At 46.7% G+C, this 25,591-nt stretch overlaps 1 protein-coding gene across 1 annotated transcript; it reads right to left on the bottom strand.

The window, feature by feature from the left end:
* Positions 1-902: 902 nt before the first annotated feature.
* On the bottom strand, positions 903-24,483 carry LOC119966416 (transmembrane protein 236-like). The gene is made up of 4 exons (XM_038798042.1): positions 24,178-24,483; positions 22,283-22,355; positions 10,111-10,237; positions 903-2,165 (listed from the first exon to the last, which is right to left on the bottom strand). Exons 1-4 carry the CDS (start codon positions 24,429-24,431, stop codon positions 1,540-1,542), a joined length of 1,080 nt encoding a protein of 359 aa, XP_038653970.1. The 5' UTR covers positions 24,432-24,483; the 3' UTR covers positions 903-1,539.
* Between the last annotated feature and the right edge of the window lie 1,108 nt (positions 24,484-25,591).

Raw genomic sequence — 25,591 nt, 5'->3', positions numbered from 1 at the left:
ATGATCAGAGGGACCTTGGTGTGCATGTAGGCCAGTCCCTTCAGGTGGCAGGGCAGGTGGATACTGTGGTTAAGAAAGCATACAGTATACCTTCCTTTACTGGCCCTGACATAAAGTTTGAAAGCAGGAGGTTATGCTGGAACTGTATAAAATATTGGTTAGTCCACAGCTAGGGTATTGTGTGCAGTTCAGAAATCCACATTACAGGAGGTATGGGATAGCACTGGAAACAGTGCACGGGGGATTTATCAGGATGTTGCCTGGGCTGGAGAATTTTAGTATGAAGAAAGATTGGATAGGCTGGAGTTGTTTTCCTTGGAGCAGAGGAGGCTGAGGGGGGACATGATTGGGGTGGCACGTAAGCATAGTGGTTAGCACAGTTGCTTGGGTCACTGTCTGTGTGGAGTCTGCACGTTCTCCCCGTGTCTGCGTGTGTTTTCTACGGGTGCTCCGATTTCCTCCCACAGTCCAAAGATGTGTAGGTTAGGTGGATTGGCGATGGTAAATCGCCCTTAGTGTCCAAAACCGTTAGGTTGGGTTACGGGGATAAAGGGGATAGAGTGGAGGGGTGGGGCTTAAGTAAGGTGCCCATTCCAAGGGCCAGTGCAAACTCGATGGGCTGAATAGCCTCCTTCTGCACTGTCAATTCTATGATTCTATGATTCTATGAGATGTATAAAATTAGGAGGGGCATAGAGAGAGCAGACAGGGAGCTACTTTTCCCCTTGTTGAAGGGATGAATGAGCAGGGAGCTTAGATTTAAGGTAAGGGCAGGAGGGGATGTGAGGAAAAACCTTTTCACCCAGAGGGTGGTGGGAGTCTGGAACTCACTGCCCGAAAGGCTGGTGAAGGCGGAGACCCTCATAACATTTAAGAAGTATTTAGATGTGCACTTGCGATGCCAAGACACACAAGGCCAAGTGCTGGAAAATGGGATTGGCATACTTAAGTGGTTGTTTTTGACTGGTGCAGACTGGATGGGCTGAAGGGCCTTTTCTGTGTTGTAGACGGCTATGACTCTCTGACACACCTAGTGAACTCTACTCTCTAAACCCGTGCCTTTTTCAGTATCTGTGTCGCTGGATCACTATCATTATTAATTGTTTCTATGACAGAGAAGTCCTTGAGCTATCTTTCATCCTATTGCTTCATACTTAAATCATTGCCCTTTGAGGTAATGTTTCTCAGCAACTGTATCGGACTCATTTTCTGGGAGATAGCATAAAGCAAACCAAGTTCAATGAATGGCAATTACAGAAAGTATTTAGAATTACAAAAATTTCAAAACCCAACACTGTAATACCTCACTTTGTTTTTCCCTTTTTCTTTGAGGAGGCACAGCATGTTCCCATAACAGTCTACTTGAAAGTAAGAACTCATGACAGAAAAATTGAGCAATTGCTGCACCACTTAATATCACCATTCATTGATGCTTTAAAATACAAAGCCTCTGTATAAGATCATTTTCTTCTGGAATATTGACAATACAATGGAACAATAAATATCAAATCATACAGTTAATCAATTGAGATATAACTTTTAAAATTGTTGCGTATGGTTGAAGTATTTCAATTTTGTGACATAGTTGAAATAAATAAATGTAATGAGAACAATGATATTCTTTAATGGGTATAAAACAGGAGTAACGAATCCCATGACCCCAATCAAGCTGACTCGAACAAAAAAGAATGGGAAATCCTGCAACATAATCGCCAAAGAAGGTAAAAATGGATTTGCTGAATGCAGAACAATTCTTAAAAGTGACAAGTAGCTAAAAATATAAATGGGGTAAACCCATCCGGTTGTGGCCACGGAAGGAAGGCCTGCAACTCTCACTAACTCTACGGTATCCAACCAATTAATGATCTCTGTTGCAAATATTTCCGCTCTGTAGTCCTTCACTGCTAGAACTTTGAGAGAGGCTGGAATTTTATGTTCTAATGTGGTATCCCCAGCTCTTGTTGAATGTAAACTAGGCTGCAACACAGTGTTTGACTTGTCTGATGTTCTTGGTACCACAGATGAAGCAAATTCATTTTCAGTCACTTCTGCAGTTATCTGATTGTTCCCATCTGCTCTGTCTTGCTGCACAGCAATAGTGGCGATTTGTTCTATGTTTGTGAGCACCGGTCCATTAGAATGAAAAATGGCGCCACTGCACGTACCTGTGGAGCAAGGCAAATGCATTTGTAAATACAAGGTGAACTACAAAGAAACAAATAGGTTTTATTCATTCCACATTTTAATTTCTCCTCCATGCAACTGAGATCTTGACCTAATACGATGAAATACAGTTCTTTTCATTCTTTTTTCACTTTTTCCCTTTTTAATCCCTAAGGTTTCGAGAACCAATAAAACTGTAATTCAACTTTTCACAGTTGATGGAAAATGTAGGGGCTGGTTTAGCTCACCAGGCTAAATCGCTGGCTTTTAAAGCAGGCCAGCAGCACGGTTCGATTCCCGTACCAGCCTCCCCGGACAGGCGCCGGAATGTGGCGACTAGGGGCTTTTCACAGTGACTTCATTGAAGCCTACTCGTGACAATAAGCGATTTTCATTTCATTTTTCATGTACCATTGATGGGAAGAAGCTTTGATTAATATTCAGTCCTTTTCAGACAATGTTATAATAGCTTAGTGTAAAATGTCACTTTCCTGTAGAAGCACAACAGACTTCATGAAATCCTCAATGAGTTTCTTTGCACAAAAGCATGGAATCAAAAAATACCATCAAAGCTGTTTCTTCCAGAGGCAATGTGAATTTTGCCCCATCACAGAATGCACCAGATCCCTACTCTTCCAGGAGAAAGTTCTACAAAATTGAATACCACTGCATTGCCATTCTCTATATCAAACCCTGACCAGCCATCCTCTACAGGTCACACCTCCATCCTAGCAAAGCATCAACCGTACTTTGGAACACAAGAACAGAAAATACTGGACAATCTCAGCAGGTCTGACAACATCTGTGGAGAGAGAAGGGAGCTAACATTTCGAGTCTGGGTGACTTTCTGTCGTACTGTCCAGTTGGTTCAGTAGTCTCCATGGTACACAAATGCTCCTCAATGATTCTAGCAGATAATACGTAATTCATATAAGAGGAAATTCTTTATTCACAAACTAGAGTGATGAAAACATTGTTTCACATTACCAGAAGTGAGAGAGGTTTGTCATATGAGCCAAGTGTTGCTGGATATACCCGAGTTCGGAAGATCTAATTATTATCCTGCTGTCATGACTAACATTGATTCCAGTTATGTCTATGTACCTGTTTGAATTATTTAATGGAGCTACAAGGGCTCTGAAAGTTAAACATCTAGGGCTGGATTCTCTGTCAACGGGATCCTCCATTTTGCCGGCAGTGAACTCACGCCCGCGGATATCCCGACGGCGTGGGGCTGTCCACAATGGGAAATCCCAATGGCCGGCTGCCGGGACAGATGATCCCACTGCCATGGAGTGGGGGGGGGGGGGGGGGGGGGGGGGGGGGAAGACACCACACCAGAAACGGGTGCAGTAAGACACAGAATACCACTCCTTGTGGTATGAAAATGGAATAATATGGATGAAAATGGAATAGTGTAGGTCAGATAGGCTTCAGATGGTTTCACAGGTCGGCGCAACATCGAGGGCCGAAGGGCCCGTACTGCGCTGTAGTGTTCTATGTTCTATGTTCCTTGAACTTCCAGCAGAAATGACCTCTTTACTGCAGTGTCGCAGTTAATCTGTCTCTAAATTACAGTGGAAAGTCTAAGCCAAATGCTTTGAACACAGCACCTACTCTAAAATCCATTACTAGTCAAATGATTTTCATATAGCACACAGAAACTTGTTACACATGGTACATTTTATCACCTTTTATAACTTTACTTTAATTTGTGATAAAATAAATACTTGCAAATTCTACATAGTGAGTATTCATACAATATCTATACTGTTAATATTTCTCATTCCTTTATGCGATGTGGGTGTTGCTGGATTATCCAGTATTTGTTGCCCGTCCTCAGTTGCCTTTGAGAAGATGGTGATGAGTTGCCTTCTCGAGCCACTCATGAGGTCCATGTGGTGCAGGTACACGCACAGCGCTGTTAGGGAGGGCATTTCAGCATTTTGATCCAGCAACAGTGAAGGAATGGTGGTATATTTCCAAGTTTGCATAGTGGGTGATTTGGACGGGAACATCAAGGTGAGGTGTTCTCATTTATCGTCTGACCTTGTCCTTCTAGATGGTAGTGGTCATGAGTTGGAAGCTGGTACCTAAGGAGCCTTGCGAGTTCCTGCAGTGCATCTTGTAGACAATCGTGCTCTGATTCAGGCGCGACGTGGCCAGTAGATCGCCTTCTGGACTGCTGCTACTGTGCATTGGTTGAGGAGGAAGTAAATGTTTGTGGAGGGGACGCCAATCAAGTGGGTTGTTTTGCCTTGGATGGTGTCGAGCCTCTTGAGTGTTGTTGGAGCTTCATTCATCCAGGCAAGTGCAGAGTATTTCATCAGAGTCCTGACTTGTGCCCTGTAGATATTGGGCAGGCTTTAGGGAGTCAGTTGGCGAGTTACTCGTGGCAGGATTCCTAGACTCTGACTTGTTCTTGTAGCGACAGAAGGCGATCTACTGGCCACGTCACACCTGAATCGGAGCACAACTTGGCTGGTAAGTGCCGGGAGAAGCCTCCCATAGTCTTCCTCACTGACACGGTGCCTCGTGGCATCTACCCAGGTCACGTGAGGTGTCGGGATCAGGGGCCCACCCACAATGAGACCAAGCTGTGCTGGCATAAGTAGGCCTTAAACCTACTTAAGGCCTATTTACCCGTGTTTCCTGGGATTGACCGGCCTCTCAGGGAGGCCTCAGCCAGACGCCGTTCAGTACTGGTCCACACAAATATGGACCAGGCAGGACGCAATCCAGGGGTTATCCCAGACCATCGGACAGCCCTGGGTGGCCATGGATAGTGCAGGGTGGCCCCCTGGCCCTCCTTCTGGAACATGGACACCTTGAAACTGCCCAGCTGGCACTGTGGCACTGCCATCCTGGCACTGCCAATGTGCTGATGTGACATTGCCAACCTGGCAGGAGCACTGCCAGGGTGACAGTGCAAGGGCACCCGGGTGCTAGGGTAGCACTGCCAAGGGTCAGGGACCATACCCATGGAAGGAGGATGGAGGGGGCCTATGAAGAGTGGGGGGGTGCAGGGCAGGTAAGAAGGGGCCTCTGGAGGTTGGGAGAAGACGAGTGAGGGTTCTAGAAGGGGAAGGTGCCCAGGTACCTCATAGTGGAGTGTCCTCACTTTGGGGAGGGGCCGGTAGGGAAATGCCCAGATGTGCGGAGGGTGATATTGCCCTTGGGTCAGGGCTGTGGGGGACCCGCAAGCTCTCTTAACGATTGGAGCACCGTTTCAAAATGGTGGCCCGATCTCGGAGTTCAGCTCCTCAGTGATGAAAACAATTCTAATCTGCCCCGGGATTTACCAACCAAACCGCTGCGTGTGTTTCAGCGGCAGCGGCGGCCCACCAGCCGGATTTACCAACCTCGACGTTGTCAATGGATTTCCCCGTGACTGTACCCCTCCTCGCTGGGAAACCCGTGCCCTGGCGTAGGACTGGAATATCCCGCCGGGGTGAACAAACGGAAACTCTCCAGGGCCCATATATATGGCTAGTCCACTTCTGTTTCTCATCAATGGTAACTCCCAGGATGTTGATAGTGAGGGATTCAGCGATGGGAATGCCACTGAATGCCAAAGGGTAATGGTTATATTCTCTGTTGAAGGTGGTCATTGCCTGGCACTTACGCACAAATGGAGTCACAAATGGTGCAAAGATGAATGCTAATAGACTGAGTTTGTAGCACACAACAGTATCTCAAACTCCTACCAATACCTCAGCGTATCAGGCTTGGGACGACAAGTGGCAAATAATATTTGTGCCACACAAATGCCAGGCAACGACCATCTCCAACTATAGAGAATCCAACCATCTCACATTGACATTCAATGGCATTATCACTTCATTATGAACATGTTGGGGATTACCTTTCACCAGATAGGGGTAGCATAGTGGGTAGCACTGTTGCTTCACAGCTCCAGGGTCCCAGGTTCGATTCTCAGCTTGGGTCACTGTTTGTGTGGAGTCTGCACGTTCTCCTGATGTGTGCGTGGGTTTCCTCCGGGTGCTCCAGTTTCCTCCCACAAGTCACGAAAGATGTGCTGTTAGGTAATTTGGACATTCTGAATTTCCCACTGTGTACCTGAACAGGCGCCAGAATGTGGTGACTAGGAGCTTTTCACAGTAATGTCATTGCAGTGTCAATGTAAGCCTACTTGTGACAATAAAGATTATTATTATAATTATCTGAATATGGACTGGCATAGTCGTAGTGTAAAGAGCAGCGCGGGTTAGAGATCCTGGAGTGTGTTCAGGAGAATTTTTGACAGCAGTAGGTTTCCAGTCCAATGAGAAATCAGGCACTGCTAGACCTGGTTCTGAGGAATGAGGTATGCCAAGCGGATCAATTGGGGGAGGCAGTGGCTTTGTGGTATTGTCCGTGCACTCGTAATCCAGAGACCCAGGGTAATGATCTGGGGGCCTGGGTTCAAATCCCACCACAGCACATGGTGGAATTTAAACTCAATATAATATGTGGAATTTAAAGTCTAATGATGATCATGAATGGGAGGACAAGGCATCCATGGCTGACGAGGGAAGTCAAGGACACAAGGACAGCATAAAAGCTAAAGAAAAAGTATACAAAGTGGCGAGGATTAGTGGGAAGCCTTTAAAAGCGAGCAGGGGACAACTCAAAAAGCATTAAGGGGGGAGAACATTCTAGAACTATAAAGGAAGATAGGAAGAGGTTTTTCTTTTCAATATATAAAAGGTAAGAGAGAGGCAAAAATAGATATTGGACCAGTGGAAAATGTAGCTGGGGAAGTAATAATAGGAAACAAAGGAATGGCAGATGAACTAAATAGTTACTTTGCATCAGTCTTCACGGTGGAAGACACCAGTGAGATGCCAGAGCTCCAGGAGGACTAGGGGGCAGAACCACAGGGCAGAGATGAGTGACCATTACTAAGGAGAAGGTTCTGGGGAAACTGAAAGGACTGAAGGTGGATAAATCAGCTGGACCAGATGGACTACACCCCAGGGTTCTAAAAGAGATAGCTGAGGAGATTGTGGAGGCATTGGTGATGATCTTTCAGGAATCACTGGAGGCAGGAAGGGTCTGGAAAGTGGCTAATGTAACACCATTGTTTAAGAAGGGAGGGAGATAGAAGATGGGAAATTATAGGCCGGTTAGCCTGACTTTGGTCATTGGTAAGATTTTAGAGTCCATTATTAAAGATGAGATTGCAGAGTACTTGGAAGTGCATGATAAAATAGGACTGAGTCAACACGGCTTTGTCAGACAAATCTGTTAGAGTGCTTTGAGAAAATAACACGGAAGTTAGACAAAGGAGGACCAGTGGACGTGATTTATTTAGATTTCCAGAAGGCCTTTGACAAGGTGCCGCATGGGAGACTTAAATAAGTTAAGAGCCCACGGTGTTAAGGGTAAGATCCTGGCATGGATAGAGGATTGGCTGACTGGTAGAAAGCAGAGAGTGGGGATAAAGGGGTCTTTTTCAGAATGGCAGCCGGTGACTAGTGGTGTACCTCAAGGATCGATGCTGGGACCACAATCTTTCACAATACACATTAATGATCTGGAGCAAGGAACTGAAGGCACTGTTGCTAAGTTTGTAGATGATACAAAGATCTATAGAGGGGCAGGTAGTATTGAGGAAGCAGACAGGCTGCAGAAGGACTTGGACAGGCTAGGAGAGTGGACAAAGAAGTGGCAGATGGAATACAATGTGGAAAAGTGTGAGATTATGCACTTTGGAAGGAGAAATGAGGCATAGACTATTTTTAAAATGGGAAAATGCTTAGGAAATCAGAAGCACAAAGGGACTTGGGCGTCCTTGTTCACAATTCTCTTAAGGTTAACATGCAGGTTCAGTCGGCAGTTCGGAAGGCAAATGCAGTGTTAGCATCCATGTCAAGAGGGCGAGAATACAAGACCAGGGATGTACTTCTGAGGCTGTATAAGGTACTGGTCAGACCCCATTTGGATTATTGTGAGCAGCTTTGGGTCCCGTATCTATGCTGGCCTTGGAAAGGGCCCAGAGGAGGTTCACAAGAATGTTCCCTGGAATGAACAGCTTGACGTATGAGGAACGGTTAAGGACTCTGGGTCTGTAATCGTTGGAGTTTAGAAGATATGGGGGGGATCTTGTTGAAATTTACAGGATACTGCGTGACCTGGATAGAGTGGACATGTAGAGGATGTTTCCACTTGTAGGAAAAACTAGAAGCAGAGGACACAATCTCAGATGAAAGGGACAATCCTTTAAAACAGAGATGAGGAGGAATTTCTTCAGCCAGAGGGTGGTGAATCTGTGGAACTCTTTACCACAGAAGGCTGTGGAGGCCAAATCGCTGAGTGTCTTTAAGACAGAGATAGTTAGGTTCTTGATTAATAAGGGGATCAGGGGTTATGGGGAGAAGGCAAGAGAATGGGGATGATCAAATATTAGTCATGATTGAATGGCGGAGCAGGCTCGATGGGCCGAGTGGCCTAATTCTGCTCCTATGTCTTATGGTCTTAAACCATTGTCGTAAAAACCCATCTGGTCCTTTAGGGAAGGAAATCTGTCATCCTTACCTGGTGTGGTCTACATGTGACTCCAGACACACAGCAATGTGGTTGACTCTGAATTGGCCGAGCAAGCCATTCAGTTGTGTTCAACCGCTCCAAAAACACAAAAAGGAATGAAACTTGGACAGGCCACCCGGCAATTACATAAGCACCAGAAATGGCAAATCCAGCCCTGTCAACCCTGGGGGCTTGTGCCAAAGTTGGGAGAGCTATCTTACAGACATGTCAAGCAACAGCCTGACATAGTTAACCACAGAATCATACCTTACAGACAATGTCCCAGATGCCACTATCACCATTCCTGGTATGTCCTGTCTCACAGACAGACCCAGCAGAGGTGGCAGTACAATGGTTTACAGTCAGGAGGAGTTGCCCTGGGAGGACTCAATATTGGCTCTGGACCCTGTGAAGTCTCATGGCTTCAAGTTAAACATGGGCAAGGAAACCTCCTGACGATTATCACGACCATTCACCATCAGCTGATTACTCAGTACTCCTCTATGTTGAACACTACTTGGAGGAAACACTGAGGGTGGCAAGAGTGCACAATGTATTCTGGACGGCAGACTTAGATGTCCATCACCAAGAATGGCTCAGGAACACAGACCAAGCTGGTTGGGTCCTAAAGGACATAGCTGCCAGGCTGGGACTGCAACAGGTGGTGAGGGAAACAAGAGGGAAAAATATAATTGTCCTCACGAACCTACCTGACGCATCTGTCATGACAGTATTGGCAGGAGTGACCACCGCACAGTCCTTGTGGAGACAGAGTCCCGTCTTCACATTGATGTCCCTCCATGCTAAATGGGATAGACTTCCAACAGAATAATAGAATCATAGAATTTACAGTGCAGAAGGAGGCCATTCAGCCCATCGGGTCTGCACCGGCTCTTGGAAAGAGCACCCTACCTAAGCCTAGTCTGTATGACTCTTCTTCAGATCCTAAACATTAGCTCTGTTTCTCTCTCCACAGATGCTGCCAGACCTGCTGAGTTTATCCAGAATTTTCTGTTTTTGTTCCCAGGGATGATGGATTTAATTTACAAGAGGTTGGAAAAGTGAGGAGTTTTCTGTTTGGAACAGAAAGGTTTAAGAGGCCATCTAATAACAGCTTTCACGATGATGAGAGATTCTCATAGACTTGGCAGAGAAAAAACATTTCCTCTGGTGAGTGGATCAATAACAAAAAGTAATAAATTCAATATCATTGGCAAAAGGTCTCGAGGGGAGATTAGGAGAAATGCTTTAACTCACAGTTGTTGGGTTCTGAAACACTCTATTTGATTGAAATTGTACCCTGTGGGTCTTAGTGTTATCAATTTCACCAACTAAGGTAGCTTGCTAGTACTGAAAGTGTGCAGGTTGCTATTTTAAACAAGAACAAATCAGATAAATAAACTGACAGTTCCTTACCATCAATTTTTCCAACCAGCTGCCATTTACGTAGATTTTCAATAACACTCACGAGAATCAAGCACATTACGACCAGGGACACAGGGAGATCTGAAAATGTTTGAGCTGAGGTTGAGCCATGCTGTACCTTTTTAAAACAGAACGACAAATCAGCACAAAGTAATGATGCCACTATAATCCCCTGAGACATTTCTGCATCAAATGATGATGGCAATCTGTTTTCAGTTCTTGATATGGTTTTAAAGTTGCACTATTATCTATGCCAGAACAGAGCATAAAATCTTGTTAGGGCCTTTCTAAAATGAGCAAGATTTAAAATGTTATCTAACAAATGTAAAAATAAGAACACTTTTCCAGTTTTTGTCTGAAGCTGTCTGGTGCTTATGTGGAAGCATTGATATTGAAGGGAGGGAGTTGCCCTGGGAGTCCTCAACATCGACTCTGGACCCCATAAAGTCTCCTAGCTTCAGGTTAAACATGGGCAAGGAAACCTCCTGCTGATTACCAGGTACCGGCCACCATCAGCTGATCAATCAGAACTCCTCCATGTTGAGCGCCACTTATAGGAAGCAGTGAGAGTGGCAAGAACGTAGAATATGCTCTGGGTGAGGGACTTCAATATCCACCACCAAGAGTGGCTCGGTAGTACCAGTACGGACCGAGCTGGCCGGGTCCTAAAGGACATAACTGCTAGACTAGGACTGCAGCAGGTAGTGAGGGAACCAACAAGAGGGAAAAACATACTTGACCTCATCCTCACCAATCTGCCTGCTGCAGATGCAATCTGTCCATGTCAGGATTGGTAGAAGTGACCACCGCACACTCCTTGTGGAGACAAAATCCCGTCTTCACATTGAGGATAACCTCCATCGTGTTGTGTGGCACTACCACCGTGCTCAATGGGATAGACTTTGAACAGATCTAGAAACTCAAGACTGGACATCCATAAGGCGTTGTGGGCCATCCGCAGCAGCAAAATTGTATTCAACTACAATCTGTAACCTCATTGCCCGGCATATCACCCACTCTACCATTACCATCAAGCCAGGGGATCAACCCTGATTCAATGAAGAGTGCAGGAGAGTATGCCAGGAGCAACATCAGGCATACCGAAAAATGAGATGTCAACCCGGTGAAGCTACAACACAGGACTACTTGAGTGCCAAACAACAAAAGCAGCAAGTAATAGACAGAGCTAAGCAATTCCACAACCAACGCCTCAGGTCTAAGCTCTACAATTCAACCAATCCAGCCTTGAATCGCGGTGGACAATTAAACAACTCACTGGAGGAGGAGGCTCCACAAATAGTCCCATCTTCAATGATGGAGGAGACCATTACATCTGTGCAAAAGGCAAGGCTGAAGCATTCACAACAATCTTCAGCCAGAAGTGCCGAGTGGATGATGCATCTCGGTCTCCTCCGGGGTCCCCAACATCACAGATGTCAGTTTTCAGCCAATACGATTCACTCCACATGATATGAAGAAACAGCTGAAGGCACTGGATACTGCAACGGCCATGTGTCCTGATAATATTCCGGCAATAGCACTGAAGACTTGTGCTCCAGAAATTGCTGCATCCTTAGCCAAGCTGTTCCAGTACAGCTACAACACTGGCATCTAACCAGCAAGGTGCAAAGTTGCTCAGGTGTGTCCTGTACACAGGAAACAGAGCAAATCCAACCCAGCCAATTACTGCCCTATCAGTCTACTCTTCATCGTCAGCAAAGTGATGGAAGGAGTCATCAACAGTGATATCAGATGCTGGCCTAATCAGCGATGCCCACATCCCGGAAATGAATAAAAATAAAATATGATTGTGTCATCACTAGATTACATGAACCCTTGTCAATTCTTCCCATTGCTCCACGATACTAGTCAATTTAACAGCTGTGCTAGCAAGTCGAGACCAGCATAGATCAGAATGCAAATTCTGGATCTTATGGCTCAGTACAAGACAATGTATATATATATATATAATCATCGGGAAAGTTTAGTGCATTTTTTAAAGATTGAATAGCTTCAGTTATATCTCTTTTAATCTTCCTTAAGGTGCTCAATTTCTGTGATGATCCAGTGTAAACATGAATATTGGTAAAGAACTTCACAAGATTTCCCAAATATTGGGATTTCCAGTGTACATGTACCCATAGGATCAGAGAATAGAATCAGAGAGTGATTACAGCACAAAAGGAGACCATTCAGTCCATCATAATCACGCCGGCTCTCTGTAAGAACAAGTCAACTAGTCCCATTCTCAGGTCTTTTCCCTGTAGCTCTGCAAATGTTTTCTCTTCAGATAATTATCCAAATCCCCATGATTGAAGTTGTCTCCACCAAACTCTCAGGCAGTGCATTTCACATCCTCACCATTCGCTGCATGAAACGGTATTCCTCATGTCATCATTTCCAATCACCTCAAATCGATGTCTTCTGATTCTTGAGCACTCTCTCTCTACCTACCTCTGCTCAGACTCATGATTTTGAAAGCCTCTACCAAATTACCTCTCACGCTTCTTTTCTCCAAGGAGAACAGTTCCAGCTTCTCCAATCGATCAACATAACTGAGGTCCTCTCAAAAGCCTTCCAATCCTTCTTAAACTGCAGTGCTTAGAACTAGGCACACACCCCAATTGAGAATGAACTAGTGTGATTTACAGGTTCATCAGAACTTCCTTACGTTTACTCTACAACCCGATTTATAAAGCTGAGAATACTAAGTGCTCTCACAACCTGTCCTGCCACCTTCAATGATCAATGCACAGATACTCCCAGGTTCTGCTTTTGAAATTATTTCCTTTGTTTTAAATAGCCTCTCCTCATTCTACCTACCAAATTAATTTAATTTAAACGTCTCTTCTTGAAATTTCATCTACCTGTTGACCATCCATTCCCTCAGCCTTTCTAAATCCACTTGAAGTAGACACTATTCTCCTCACAGTTCCCAATACTTCCACGTTTTGTCCCATTCGCAAATGTTGAAATTGTGCCCATGTATCTTACTAAAGTCAAGTACAGCAGGAATCTAATATAGCCCCCCCCGCCCCAGGGGATCCCATAATATCTTTCTCCAATCTAAAAAACAATCGTTCACCAGTTTCCTGTCACTCAGCCAATCTGATATCCATGCTGACATGGTTCTTTTATCCTGTGAACTTTAACTTTGATAACAATCTTGTCATGTGGCATGTTGTCAAATGCCTTTTGGGGTGTCCATGTACATAACATCAACCAATCGCATTACACTCATCGACCTTCTCTGTTGTCTCATCAAAGACTCAAACAATTAGTTCAACCTGAAGTAAAACCAGACAATGGAGGAAATACTTGGAAGCCAGGCAGCACCTCTGGAGAGAAAAAGGGAGTTAACTTTTCAGGCCGATAGGCCTTCAACAGAGTCCATGGAGCTGAAATGTCAACTCTGTTTCTCTGCACCAATGCGGTCTGACATGCAAGGTATATCCTGCATTTTCTGTTTTACATCAGGGCCGGGATTCTCCACGATTGCAGCAATGACCCGACGCCAGCGTCAAAAGCGGCGCAAGCCACTCCGGCATTGGGCCCACCGAAAGTTCTGGAATTTTCCACGCCGGAAGGGGACAGCAGTGGCGTCGTGCCAAACGCAGCGGCGCGACCCGGAATGGCGTCAATTATGCTGCGCGGCATCACTCCTCAAAAGACGTCCACCGGCGAAGAGATCCCCAGCGACGTTGGAAGATGGCCGTCCGCCACGCAGCACCGAGGTTCCAGGAGTGGGACATCGTGATGCTCCTGGACGCAGTGAAGCAGAAGAGGGAGGCCTGTACTCCGGGCACGGCTGCGGGGTCGCTCCAAACACCAGCCAGCGCCTGTGGAGGGAGGTGGCAGAGGCCGTCAGCACGTGACCATAACAGCCAGGACAGCCATTGCCACAAGAAAGCCAATGACCTAGTAAGAGCAGCCAGAGTGAGTACCCTACACTGTGCCCATTGCACCAACCCCCCCACATATGTGGCACGGCACCCTTCCCCCCCCACCCCAGGATGGGTGGAACAGCCCTAGCTGAGACCGACATGGCTGCACCCACCCATGCAGGCTGCATTGGCAGGATGGGCTGTGAACCTCGGCCAACATATACACACCTGCTTGTCTGCAAGTATGTCCACCTAACACTGTTGACCTGTATCTCTGTCTCCCCTTCCCCCCCCCCCCCGCCCCCACCCCCCCAACCCCACCCCCCCCCCCCCGCCCCCCCCCAACCCTCAGGAGAAGCGTGCCCATAACAACCGGGAGCGTGACAGGACCGGAGGGGGCCCACCTGAAGTGCGCCCGCTCACTGTTCATGAAGAGAGGGCCCTGGACCTTGCAGGCGGTCCCAAGGACCGGGAGGTCACAGATGCAGAGATTGGGAACGCACCACTAAGTGAGACCCCCACTGCCTACCCCCTTCCATCCCTCCTCTGATCCCCATCCCTCCCTTTACCTTCTTCCCCATCCCCCTTTCCCCACCTCTTCCCCATCCCCCCTTCCCCATCCCCCCATCCCCCTCCCCTCCCTTCCCCTTCCCCATGCCCTCTTCCTTCCCTCCCCTTCACCTTCCCCCTTCCCCATCCCCCTTCCCCATCCTTCCATCCCCCCTTCCCCGATCCCCCCTTCCCCATCCCCCCTTCCTGCCCTCCCCATTCCCCCCTTTCTCCATCCCGCCCTCCCCATCCCCCCTTCCTCCACCCCCAGCCTTCCCCGCCTTCCCCCATCTCCCCTTCCCTCATTCTCCCCTTCCCCCATTCCCCCCTTCCCCTGAGACACAGACACACCCACCCAGGGCACCGAGACACAGACACACCCACCCAGGGCACCGAGACACAGACACACCCACCCAGGACACTGAGACACAGGACACATCTTCGCAGGACGCAGACACAGGACACATCCACCCAGGACACATCCACCCAGGACACATCCACCCAGGACACATCCACCCAGGACACATCCACCCAGGACACATCCACCCAGGACACATCCACCCAGGACACTGAGTAACAGGACACATCCACCCAGGACACATCCACCCAGGGCACTGAGAGACAGGACGAACCCCCCCCCCCCTCCCAGAACACCCAAAGACAGACGGACGGACAGGACACACCACCCCAGGGGACTCTGGACTTTGGGTCCAATGAAGACATCCACGGAACGCCACTGCTATCGCCTACATCCTCCATCACCGCAGAGAAACTCACCATGGCCCTGTTACCCGCAAGCGGCCGCAGGGTGACGTGCACCCCATCGATCGCCCCCTGTACCATAGGGATCCCGGCAACCGCAGCGAAGCCTGTTGCCTGGGCATCCTGGCTGGTCTGGTCCACAGGGAACTGGATGTAGTGGTCCGCGATGTCATACACGGCGTCAATCACTGCACGGATGCCCCGGTGCACCGACGCTGTGAAATGCCGGAGAGGTCCCCACTCGGCGACTCGAACAACCCCGTGGCAGAAAGGTTCAGGGCCACCCTCACCTTGAGGGCCCAGTCCCATGTGGTGCCAGGTGTGCCATCAGGTGGCAGATATGGGCGACGGTTTCCAGCCTCATCCTGAGTCTCCTCCTACATGCCTGGTCCGTGAGGTCCTGGTACCACGTGCGGCGCCAGTGTACACAGGGCCTCATCGGGCGCCTCCACCACCGTGGCACCACCACCACCTCCTCCTCGACCCTCCAGCCTGAGCTGCTGCCACCTGCCCCTCTGTGACACGCTCCTCTGCAGCAGCCTCCGCCGCCTCACCGGCACATCCCTGCTCCAGGTCCCATAGGGCTACATGCAGGACAGCAGCCCCCGTCACGGCGGCCAACATCGCTGAGTGATGCCCAAACATAATGGTCTGCAGGGGGTGGGGGTAGATGACATATCATCATTGTACATACCCACATCCGCAACCGTCGCCACTGCTGCCAGCTGGCACCTAGCCAGGCCACCCCGCCCGGTCCCCTCCACATCACCCCCCACCCCAGGTCCCCTCCCCACCACCCCCGGTCCCCTCACCGGCACCGCCCCTCCAAGGCACCGACCCTGCCACCGCCAGAGACCCTCTGCCCTTGGGGAAACCACCACCGACAGCCGCAACCCTCCCTCCCACTAGCCATGGCCATGCCGTCTCTTCTGTGAGGGCCCCCCCGACTCCGACCCCTCCCTACCTCCCCGTTCACCGGCGTCAGACAGCACGGCTGGTTGACGCCGTTAGAAACGTACTTTGATTTACGCCGGTGTGACTTCGGCCCATCCGGGGCCGGAGATTTGCAGCAGACCCAGGGATCGGCAATGATTCTCACGATTCAGCAATTCCTGTCGGCGAGCTTTTTCACCGGTCGGAGAATCGGGGTGACAGCATCGGAGCGGCTGGGCAGGATTTGCGCCAGCTCCCGGGGGATTCTCAAGCATCTGTAGCACTTTGTACTTGCATTGATTAAACACAAGTTGTTCTTAACAAGTCAGTACTTGCTCTCCTTAATTAATTCATATTTGTTCAGTAGAGTGTTATTTACTCTTATGGGGTGGGATTCTGCGATCCTGAAGTGTTGATGCTATCGGAAATGCCATCGCGTTTCCCTAAAGCGGCAACACAGCCTCAGGATCAGCAATTCTGGCCCCTACAGGTGGCCCGCACGGCACTGAAGCAGTTCACATCGCTCCAACTGCTAATCCCGGCACGATCTGGGCGGCACAGGATCTGCACATGCGCAATGGCACTGGCGCCAATGTGCACATGCGCAGTGGCACCGGCACCAACGCGAGCATGCGCAGTGGCACCGGCACCAACGTGAGCATGCGCAGTGGCACCGGCACCAACGCGAGCATGCGCAGTGGCACCGGCACCAACGCGAGCATGCGCAGTGGCACCGGCACCAACGCGAGCATGCGCAGTGGCACCGGCACCAACGCGAGCATGCGCAGTGGCACCGGCACCAACGCGAGCATGCGCAGTGGCACCGGCACCAACGCGAGCATGCGCAGTGGCACCGGCACCAACGCGAGCATGCGCAGTGGCACCGGCACCAACGCGAGCATGCGCAGTGGCACCGGCACCAACGTGAGCATGCGCAGTGGCACCGGCACCAACGCGAGCATGCGCAGTGGCACCGGCACCAACGCGAGCATGCGCAGTGGCACCGGCACCAACGTGAGCATGCGCAGTGGCACCGGCACCAACGTGAGCATGCGCAGTGGCACCGGCACCAACGCGAGCATGCGCAGTGGCACCGGCACCAACGCGAGCATGCGCAGTGGCACCGGCACCAACGCGAGCATGCGTAGTGGCTTCCTTCAACGCGCTAGCCCCGACGCAACATGGCCGGCACAGAAGAAAGGAGGCCGCCAGCCAGAGAGGCCAGCCCGCCGTTCAGTGGGCCGTGATCGGTGGACCACATTGGAGGCCCCCACTGGGGTTGGAACCTCCCCCCCCCCCCCCCCCCTCAGGCTGCCCCCCGACTCTTCCACGTCGCGTTCCGGCCGACTGAGAGCAGGTGTGGACAGCGCCGACGGGACTTGGCATTTTTACGATGGTCCCTCAGCCCATCCCAGGCGGGCCGAGAATCGGCGGTCAGGCAGCGTAGTGTGGCCCCCGACCAGCACCGCGCCAACCGCACCGGCGCCAATGGTGCGGATTCTCCACTCTGTGGAGAGTCACGTGCCGGCGTCAGGGCGGCGTGGCGCGATTCACAACGGTCGCGGGGATTCTCCGGCCTGGCCCCGGGCTGAGAGAATCCCGCCCATGATCTCTAAAAAGCTTTCCCACACAGATTAAACTAACTGGTTTGAGACCCTGGGCTTATCCTTCCACATTTTGTTTCAACAAAGACGTGGCATGTGAAGTTCTCAATCCTCTGGTATCTCCAGTTATACCTAAGGAGGATTGGGAGATTAAGGTCAGTACCTCTGCAATTTCCACTCCTACTAGTTCCCTCAGCACCCTTGGATGCTTCTCTTCTGGTCCTGGTGATCTATCAGCTTCAAGTACAGCCAGTCTATCTAAAGGCGTCATCATTCTTTCGTCTATCCATTTTCTCAACGACCCACTCTTCGTTATCTGGGTATCCGTGTGACCCATAATTGGGCCCTGCTCCTGTTCCATAAATCGAACCATGTCAGATGGTTGTTAAGTAATGGTTGGTCTGTTTTTATTTCAGTTTTTTTATGACAATAAAAGTCTTAAAATGTGAAATCTTGTCTTTTGGTTCTGTCAGTCAGTGAGAAATCTGTCTGTTTTTAAATTGGTCTCTATGGGGATTGGAGAAGACTGGAGGATAGCAAATGTTGTCCCCTGTTCAAAAAGGGGAGTAGAGACAACCCCGGTAACTATAGACCAGTGAGTCTAACTTCTGTTGTGGGTAAAGTCTTGGAAAGGTTTATAAGAGATAGGATTTATAATAATTTAGAAAGGAATAATTTATTTAGGGATAGTCAACACCGTTTAGTGAAGGGTAGGTCGTGCCTCACAAACCTTGTTGAGTTTTGGGAGAAGATGACCAAACAGGTGGACGAGGGTAAGGCAGTTGATGTGGTGTATATGGATTTCAGTAAAGCGTTTGAGAAGGTTCCCCATGGTAGGCTATTGCAGAAAATATGGAGGCATGGGATTCAGGGTGATTTAGCAGTTTGGATCAGAAATTGCCTAGCTGTAAGAAGACAGAGGGTAGTGGTTGATGGGAAATGTTCAGCCTGGAGCTCAGTTACTAGTGGTGTACCACAAGGATCTATTTTGGGGCCACTGCTGTTTGTCATTTTTATAAATGACCTGGAGGAGGGTGTAGAAGGATGGGTGAGTAAATTTGCAGATGACACTAAAGTCGGTGGAGTTGTGGACAGTACGGAAGGATGTTGCAGTTTATAGAGGGACATAGATAAGCTGCAGAGCTGGGCTGAGAGGTGGCAAATGGAGTTTAATGCAGAAAAGTCTGAGGTGATTCATTTTGGAAGGAGTAACAGGAAGACAGAGTACTGGGCTAATGGTAAGATTCTTGGTAGTGTGGATGAGCAGAAAGATCTCGGTGTCCATGTACATAGATCCCTGAAAGTTGCCACCCAGGTTGATAGGGTTGTTAAGAAGGCGTATGGTGTGTTAGCTTTTATTGGTAGAGGGATTGAGTTTCGGAGCCATGAGGTCATGTTGCAGTTGTACAAAACACTGGTGCAGCCGCATTTGGAGTATTGCGTGTAGTTCTGGTTGCCGCATTATAGGAAGGATGTGGAAGCATTGGAAAGGGTGCCGAGGAGATTTACCAGAATGTTGCCTGGTATGGAGGGAAGATCTTATGAGGAAAGGCTGAGGGACTTGAGGCTGTTTTCATTAGAGAGAAGAAGGTAAAGAGGTGACTTAATTGAGGCATACAAGATGATCGGAGGATTAGATAGGGTGGACAGTGAAAGCCTTTTTCCTCGGATGGTGATGGCTAGCACGAGGGGACATAGCTTTAAATTGAGGGGAGATAGATATAGGACAGATGTCAGAGGTAGGTTCTTTACTCAGCGAGTAGTAAGGGCGTGGAATGCCCTGCCTGCAACAGTAGTGGACTTGCCAACATTAAGGGCATTTAAATGGTCATTCGATAAACATATGGATGATAAGGGAATAGTGTAGATGGGCTTTAGAGGGGTTTCACAGGTCGGCGCAACATCGATGGCCGAAGGGCCTGTACTGCGCTGTCATGTTCTATTGTAACAATATATAGCTTATCGCCCTTGTGAGCTTTTTACGCTTTGCAGATTTCATTTTCATACAAATATATAGGTGCAGATGAATCTCTTCAGCACCAAAATACAAGAGAATAGTAAAGCAGAATATTTTAAAACTAAGATTGGGTAAAATCTGCTCAAGGTTTTCTGAACAATCAATTCAATCACAATCAAATGGCGTTTCTTGTTAGGATCCCAGATGAGAACCTAACTATTTGCAATTTCTAAAACTGTGGAGGAAAAGTTACTGCACCACAGAAGTGATAACACTGACCAACAGACATCTTTTATGTTGAAACAAACTTTAATTTAATCACCGAATTAACCATATCAGCAACAAAGAAATAGCTTTGCAGTTAACAGTTACAACAGTTATTAAATACAAGCCGAATTACTTCCTAAACCTGCCATCAGATTGCAATTAAGCAAACAAATATATATGAAATACCATTCTTGAGTAATGTTGACAACCAGGGTTTTATTTGTTTTTCACTGTGTAGAATCTTTGGAGAGAACATTTCAAGACCAAACTAAGGGGGCAGCAGGGTAGCAGGGTGGTTAGCATAAATGCTTCACAGCTCCAGGGTCCCAGGTTCGATTCCCGGCTGGGTCACTGTCTGTGTGGAGTCTGCACGTCCTCCCCCTGTGTGCGTGGGTTTCCTCCGGGTGCTCCGGTTTCCTCCCACAGTCCAAAGATGTGCGGGTTAGGTGGATTGGCCATGCTAAATTGCCCGTAGTGTCCTAAAAAAGGTTAAGGGGGGTGGGTTGTTGGGTTACGGGTATAGGGTGGATACGTGGGTTGAGTAGGGTGATCATGGCTCGGCACAACATTGAGGGCCGAAGGGCCTGTTCTGTGCTGTACTGTTCTATGAAATGCCTCTGTTCAGATTAAAGTTCTAGGACCTACTGATTCTTCAGACAGACATGACTTTTCCCATTAACTACACCATCTGTACCCAAAGCACAAGGTATTCTTTTGTATTTTCTTAAAGCCGTCCCTTGACTTGTTTATCTAGGAACAAACACAATACCCTGCATAAATTATCTACACCCATGGGTCCTTCAAAGCTAAACAAAATTCTATTAGCTAGCTATCTGTAAACAAGTAAATGGTTCCTAAGATTTACTAGCAGAACATTTCACCTGCATATCAATGACTGCCTCTCTTTTACAACACCTTCATCACCACTCTAGCAGTCATACTGCCTGTACGCATCTTTAACCCAGGTTTTAATGACATCACTGTAGAAAATATAAAATATGACAGTTTCTTATATTCATCACACTGTATTCTACTTAACATTGTGGTAGTCAATCGTAAACCTCTGAGTTAACGGCTGACATGATAAATTGAACTCTTTTATGGTTCAATAGGAAGTGTCCTTGAATAATAGCAACCATGATTGAAGTAATCAGCTAACAGAGCAAGGAAACATCAATGAGTTCTTTCAGCTAATGGTGCAGCTAGTTTGTTTTCCAATATTGCAATAACTCAAACTGTAGGAAACCAATTAACTGCCAGCATGTAAATGTAAATTGTAAGGGCCCTTCCTATTGATTCCCTTATTTTCCCTTTCTTTATTCAAGCTGTTATCATTTTGATCCACAGATGCTTCATGATCATATACCTTTAAGTCAAGTAGGGGAAGTGAGAAATTCAAAAGTTACAAAAGGGAACACTGTGCTAGCCTTCGCACAGCAGGACCCAGATTTTTTGACAGCCAAGGGATTGGTGGGATTTAGTTCGATTGACTGGCCAATGAATTGGCCAAAGAGCCACGGGCTGGATTCTCTGCCGTCAGGATGCTCCGTTTTACCGGCAGCCCGGGGGTTTCCCGACTGCGTGGGGCTGCCCCACAATGGGAAACCCCATTAACCAGCTGGCAAAATTGAGCATTCCGCCAGCTTGCTGAACCAGAATTCTGGCACAGCGGGACGGCGAATCCAAACCCATATTCCTAGAACAGGCAGTGATTGGATCCTGCTGAGTGGGATGATTGTTCAGAGAACCAAAGAAAGATAATTGGAGTCCTGGAAGCTCAGATGAAAAAAGTCTCGGATGATAGTTAACCTGTTGTATTTGCTGCATATTAAATTATAGTTATTTTTAATAATAAAATTAATTATGTTTAAATTTACAAACCTGGCGACTGTAGCTATTGGGTAGCCAATGACCAAAGACTTTGGGTGTTTTTTTTAGAATTCTTTATTAATTTAAATTGTGTTGTGACTTCAGGTCAAGTCAGGTCAAGTGGGGCTGGAATTGACCTTGCATTACCCAGGGGATCGTAACAATGTTATTTATAGTATCTCATCTCATATGATGATTTAGCAACTGTAAGTCAATGAACATATGGCAATGACTGTGTATTATGTAACCAACACCAGTAAAATGTTAAACTTTTTAATGGATCCAGGATTCTGAAAAGAAGCACGAGACAACGGACAAACAATTAAAGAATCCGTTACCTGTGAACCTGCAATTATAAATCCAAAGCAAGGCAGTGTTGTGAAAATCAGGTGCATGAGCAAGGCTGGCTCCCTGAAACACAAATAAAAAACCTCTACTAAATATTACATGTCCCAACACTGGAAATAGTGCTGTTACTATCAGAAATGTATTGAATATATTTTTATGACATTTTTTTCAAAACTGCATAGAAAAATTGCACTGCAATTTAAGAAATCTAATCAAAACATTACTCACAATGGAGCTTTTTAAAATTAATTAGCAGAGAGCTACGTTCTTAAAGGCTAAGGTGAAAAGCAGTTAAATAATGTGCACTTGATCGAGGATCACCCACTGACCATGCGGGTGAGCTTTTAAATAACAATAAACGTACGAATACAACATGGTTTTAGAAAGAGTCATTTGATTCCTGTGCAAACAAATAGCCGAGACATTGTAAATCATATTCACAGATTTTCTTGTGGTTCCAGCACAGTTTGTAATACTGGACATTTTGGGGTTCCCTTTTAGATTTTGGTCAGTCATAAAAAGGGGGACTTATCTGCCTTGCTTTTCCGTCCCCAAGAGGGGTTTCTGTCCAAAACATTAATATTTATTTGCATGTGTTGATTGGCCTGCTGCGTGGTGGAAATTTATCTATATTTTTATTGCAAAAGCCATAAAACTGCTCAATTATTAGAATTGAACAAGGAATAACAGGCCTTACTGACAAAACATGAACTTGCAATCTATAACTTTAGGAAAAAGAAAAATGCAATAGTTTATAATTTATCACACTCATGGGCTATTTCAAAGCACTTCACAATGTTAAATTGTGTTGGCCAGATATAGAGGCAACAAAGCGGCTAGTTTACTCACAGCTAAAGCTATGAAAGACCAGCTTTTTAAAAAATTGATTGAGAATAAATCACAGAGCCATAATTTAAAGCTTAGTCTCCTGGTGGTTGACTTAAATGGTAACTGTGACCATAATTGCCATAGGGCAATAATTGCCATAGGGCAGCACGGTAGCATGGTGGTTAGCATAAATGCTTCACAGCTCCAGGGTCCCAGGTTCGATTTCCGGCTGGGTCACTGTCTGTGTGGAGTCTGCACGTGCTCCCCGTGTGTGCGTGGGTTTCCTCCGGGTGCTCCGGTTTCCTCCCACAATCCAAAGATGTGCGGGTTAGGTGGATTGGCCATGATAAATTGCCCGTAGTGTCCTAAAAAAGTAAGGTTTAAGGGGGGGGGGGGTTGTTGGGTTACGGGTATAGGGTGGATACGTGGGTTTGAGTAGGGTGATCATTGCTCAGCACAACATCGAGGGCCGAAGGGCCTGTTCTGTGCTGTACTGTTCTATGTTCTATAATTAAAACACAAAAAGAACATTTGCCTTTCTAATCAATGGTAGCAGAGAACTGTCTCAGGACAGTTATTCTGCGGTGCAGACAGACATTAAAATTCATCTAATCCCACCCAAATGACAACTCAAAATAATAACCCCAACTTCAAATGAACATCTTAACTGGTGCAGAAAAAAATGAAAATACTGCGCAATTAAAGACTTCCAACTTAGTGCCAAATTATTGTTACACCTTCTGGAGTGGGAACTGAGCTGAGACCAGCTAAATTAATTTAACAGCCATCAGAGAAATAAAATATCCAACCCCATCAGTGTCGATTTAAATCCATGAACAGCGACGGAAGATCGTAATGTTCTCCAGCCATTTGACTGGCCATTATCCCAGAAAGAAAACAGCTGTTCCCGAGAGCCAGATACCTGTGACCTTGTCTTTTATTCGTATTTGCTTAGCCTCAGCTATCTGTCATTACAATTGGAATGGATAAAGGAGCAGGTATTAAATACTTTCTAAAACTGCAGGTCAGGCATATTGAATAATTCCAAAACACTTACCATTCTTTCACATTTGACAGAATGCGCTTCTTGAACATCAGAAATTTCATTGGAGCCCAAATGATCAAAGACACACATGCCACATATGCCACTGAACAGGCCAATATGAGTTGATATGATTTGAAGTCCACAGTTGAACCTTTCGTCATAACAATCGAGGCAAACCGTTCTGCAACGACAATTGTCGGAACAGACAGAGCAGCAAACTGAAGGATTTCAAAGACCACAAACTTGAGTTTCTTTCCAGAAATCATTGTATTTTTTTAAATTGTAAACTCCACTCAGCTCTAATAATTGCACAATGATTTGTGCCACTTCTTTGTACTCTGCCTAAAGTTTCTCTGCTTACGTTTACTGCAATGATAAGCTAAATATAGATCTTTATTGTCCCATCGCATGAGCGTTTCGCCTTCTGTACCATAAACATGTTATTAAGTAACTTAAATTGCCAGCTATCCTTAACAGTTTCAAATATAGTGTTAAGAAAACAAGGGTAGTTTTAAGGGATCCACAGTTGTATTGGTAAATGTTAGAAATAAAGGTGTAGTTTAAGTGGGTTAAATTTAGTCTTTCTGTGTAAGGAAGGCTAAATCCTATAGTTCGATTTCTGCTTGACAAAGGTGTTTGTCCGTGTGTGGTTTTGACTTCAATTCAAACTGTCCTTCTATTGTGCTCAGAGTTTACGGCATGAAGATTAAACAAAATCTGACAGAAGCATGAGGTTGTTGCTCAGCAACCGGGGGCCTTTTTAAAGGTGAAAAGGTTTTGATTTAGTTTTAGCTGAATTTATTGGCAGTTGGTTTAGAAGGCTGGAGAGGGGACATATCTCTCACCTTTGCAAGATGAAAATTACAGCACGGAGTAATGGTTCAGAAAACAAGTGCAGAGGGTTAAAGTCCAGTTATTTAAGAAAACTAGAATACAATGAAAATAAGTTTCTGAGATGCCGGAGATGAAAGCTACTAGAACAGAGTGATGTTCAGTAAAGACAGGAAGAGCTGAGAAGAAGACTGAGACACCAGAAAGATATCTGAAGTGATTTTCAGGTTTATGAGAGTTTACCACAGCCTATAGAATGTGAGTTGAAATAATTATGAAAACCAGTGGCTGAATCTCGAAGATTGTGTAAAAGTCACGAAGACAAAATAAATGCTGAAGAGGAAAGTGTAAAACCTGAAAGCAAAACTTTGATATGAGCAATTAAGAGAAAGCATTGTTGGAAAGAAGATTTGAAAGTGTGACTTTATGAAAGTGGAATTTGAACTCATTCATTTACAAGTTGGAGTTCAGTGAGAAAAGGTAAGAAATGAGCTGGGGGGACTTTGAGGTGAAATCCACAGAACTTCACTCAAGTTCAGAGTGAAGTGTATATCTGAGCACAGCCAGCCTGTGTTTCAAGGGATTGTGTGTTACT

The sequence above is a fragment of the Scyliorhinus canicula genome, chromosome 5 (genome assembly GCF_902713615.1).
Source record: "Scyliorhinus canicula chromosome 5, sScyCan1.1, whole genome shotgun sequence".
NCBI classification, from domain to species: Eukaryota; Metazoa; Chordata; class Chondrichthyes; order Carcharhiniformes; family Scyliorhinidae; genus Scyliorhinus; species Scyliorhinus canicula.
Note: the sequence above shows the minus strand (reverse complement) of the source record. Positions and strands in the feature narration are given on the sequence as shown.

Coding starts and splice junctions, on each gene's coding strand:
- LOC119966416 (XM_038798042.1), bottom strand. CDS start 24,431: ATGATTTCTGGAAAGAAACTCAAGTTTGTGGTCTTTGAAATCCTTCAG. Junction 22,356..24,177: donor CTGTCAAATGTGAAAGAATG/GTAAGTGTTTTG, acceptor TTTGTGTTTCAG/GGAGCCAGCCTTGCTCATGC. Junction 2,166..10,110: donor GCTGGTTGGAAAAATTGATG/GTAAGGAACTGT, acceptor CTTGCTCCACAG/GTACGTGCAGTGGCGCCATT.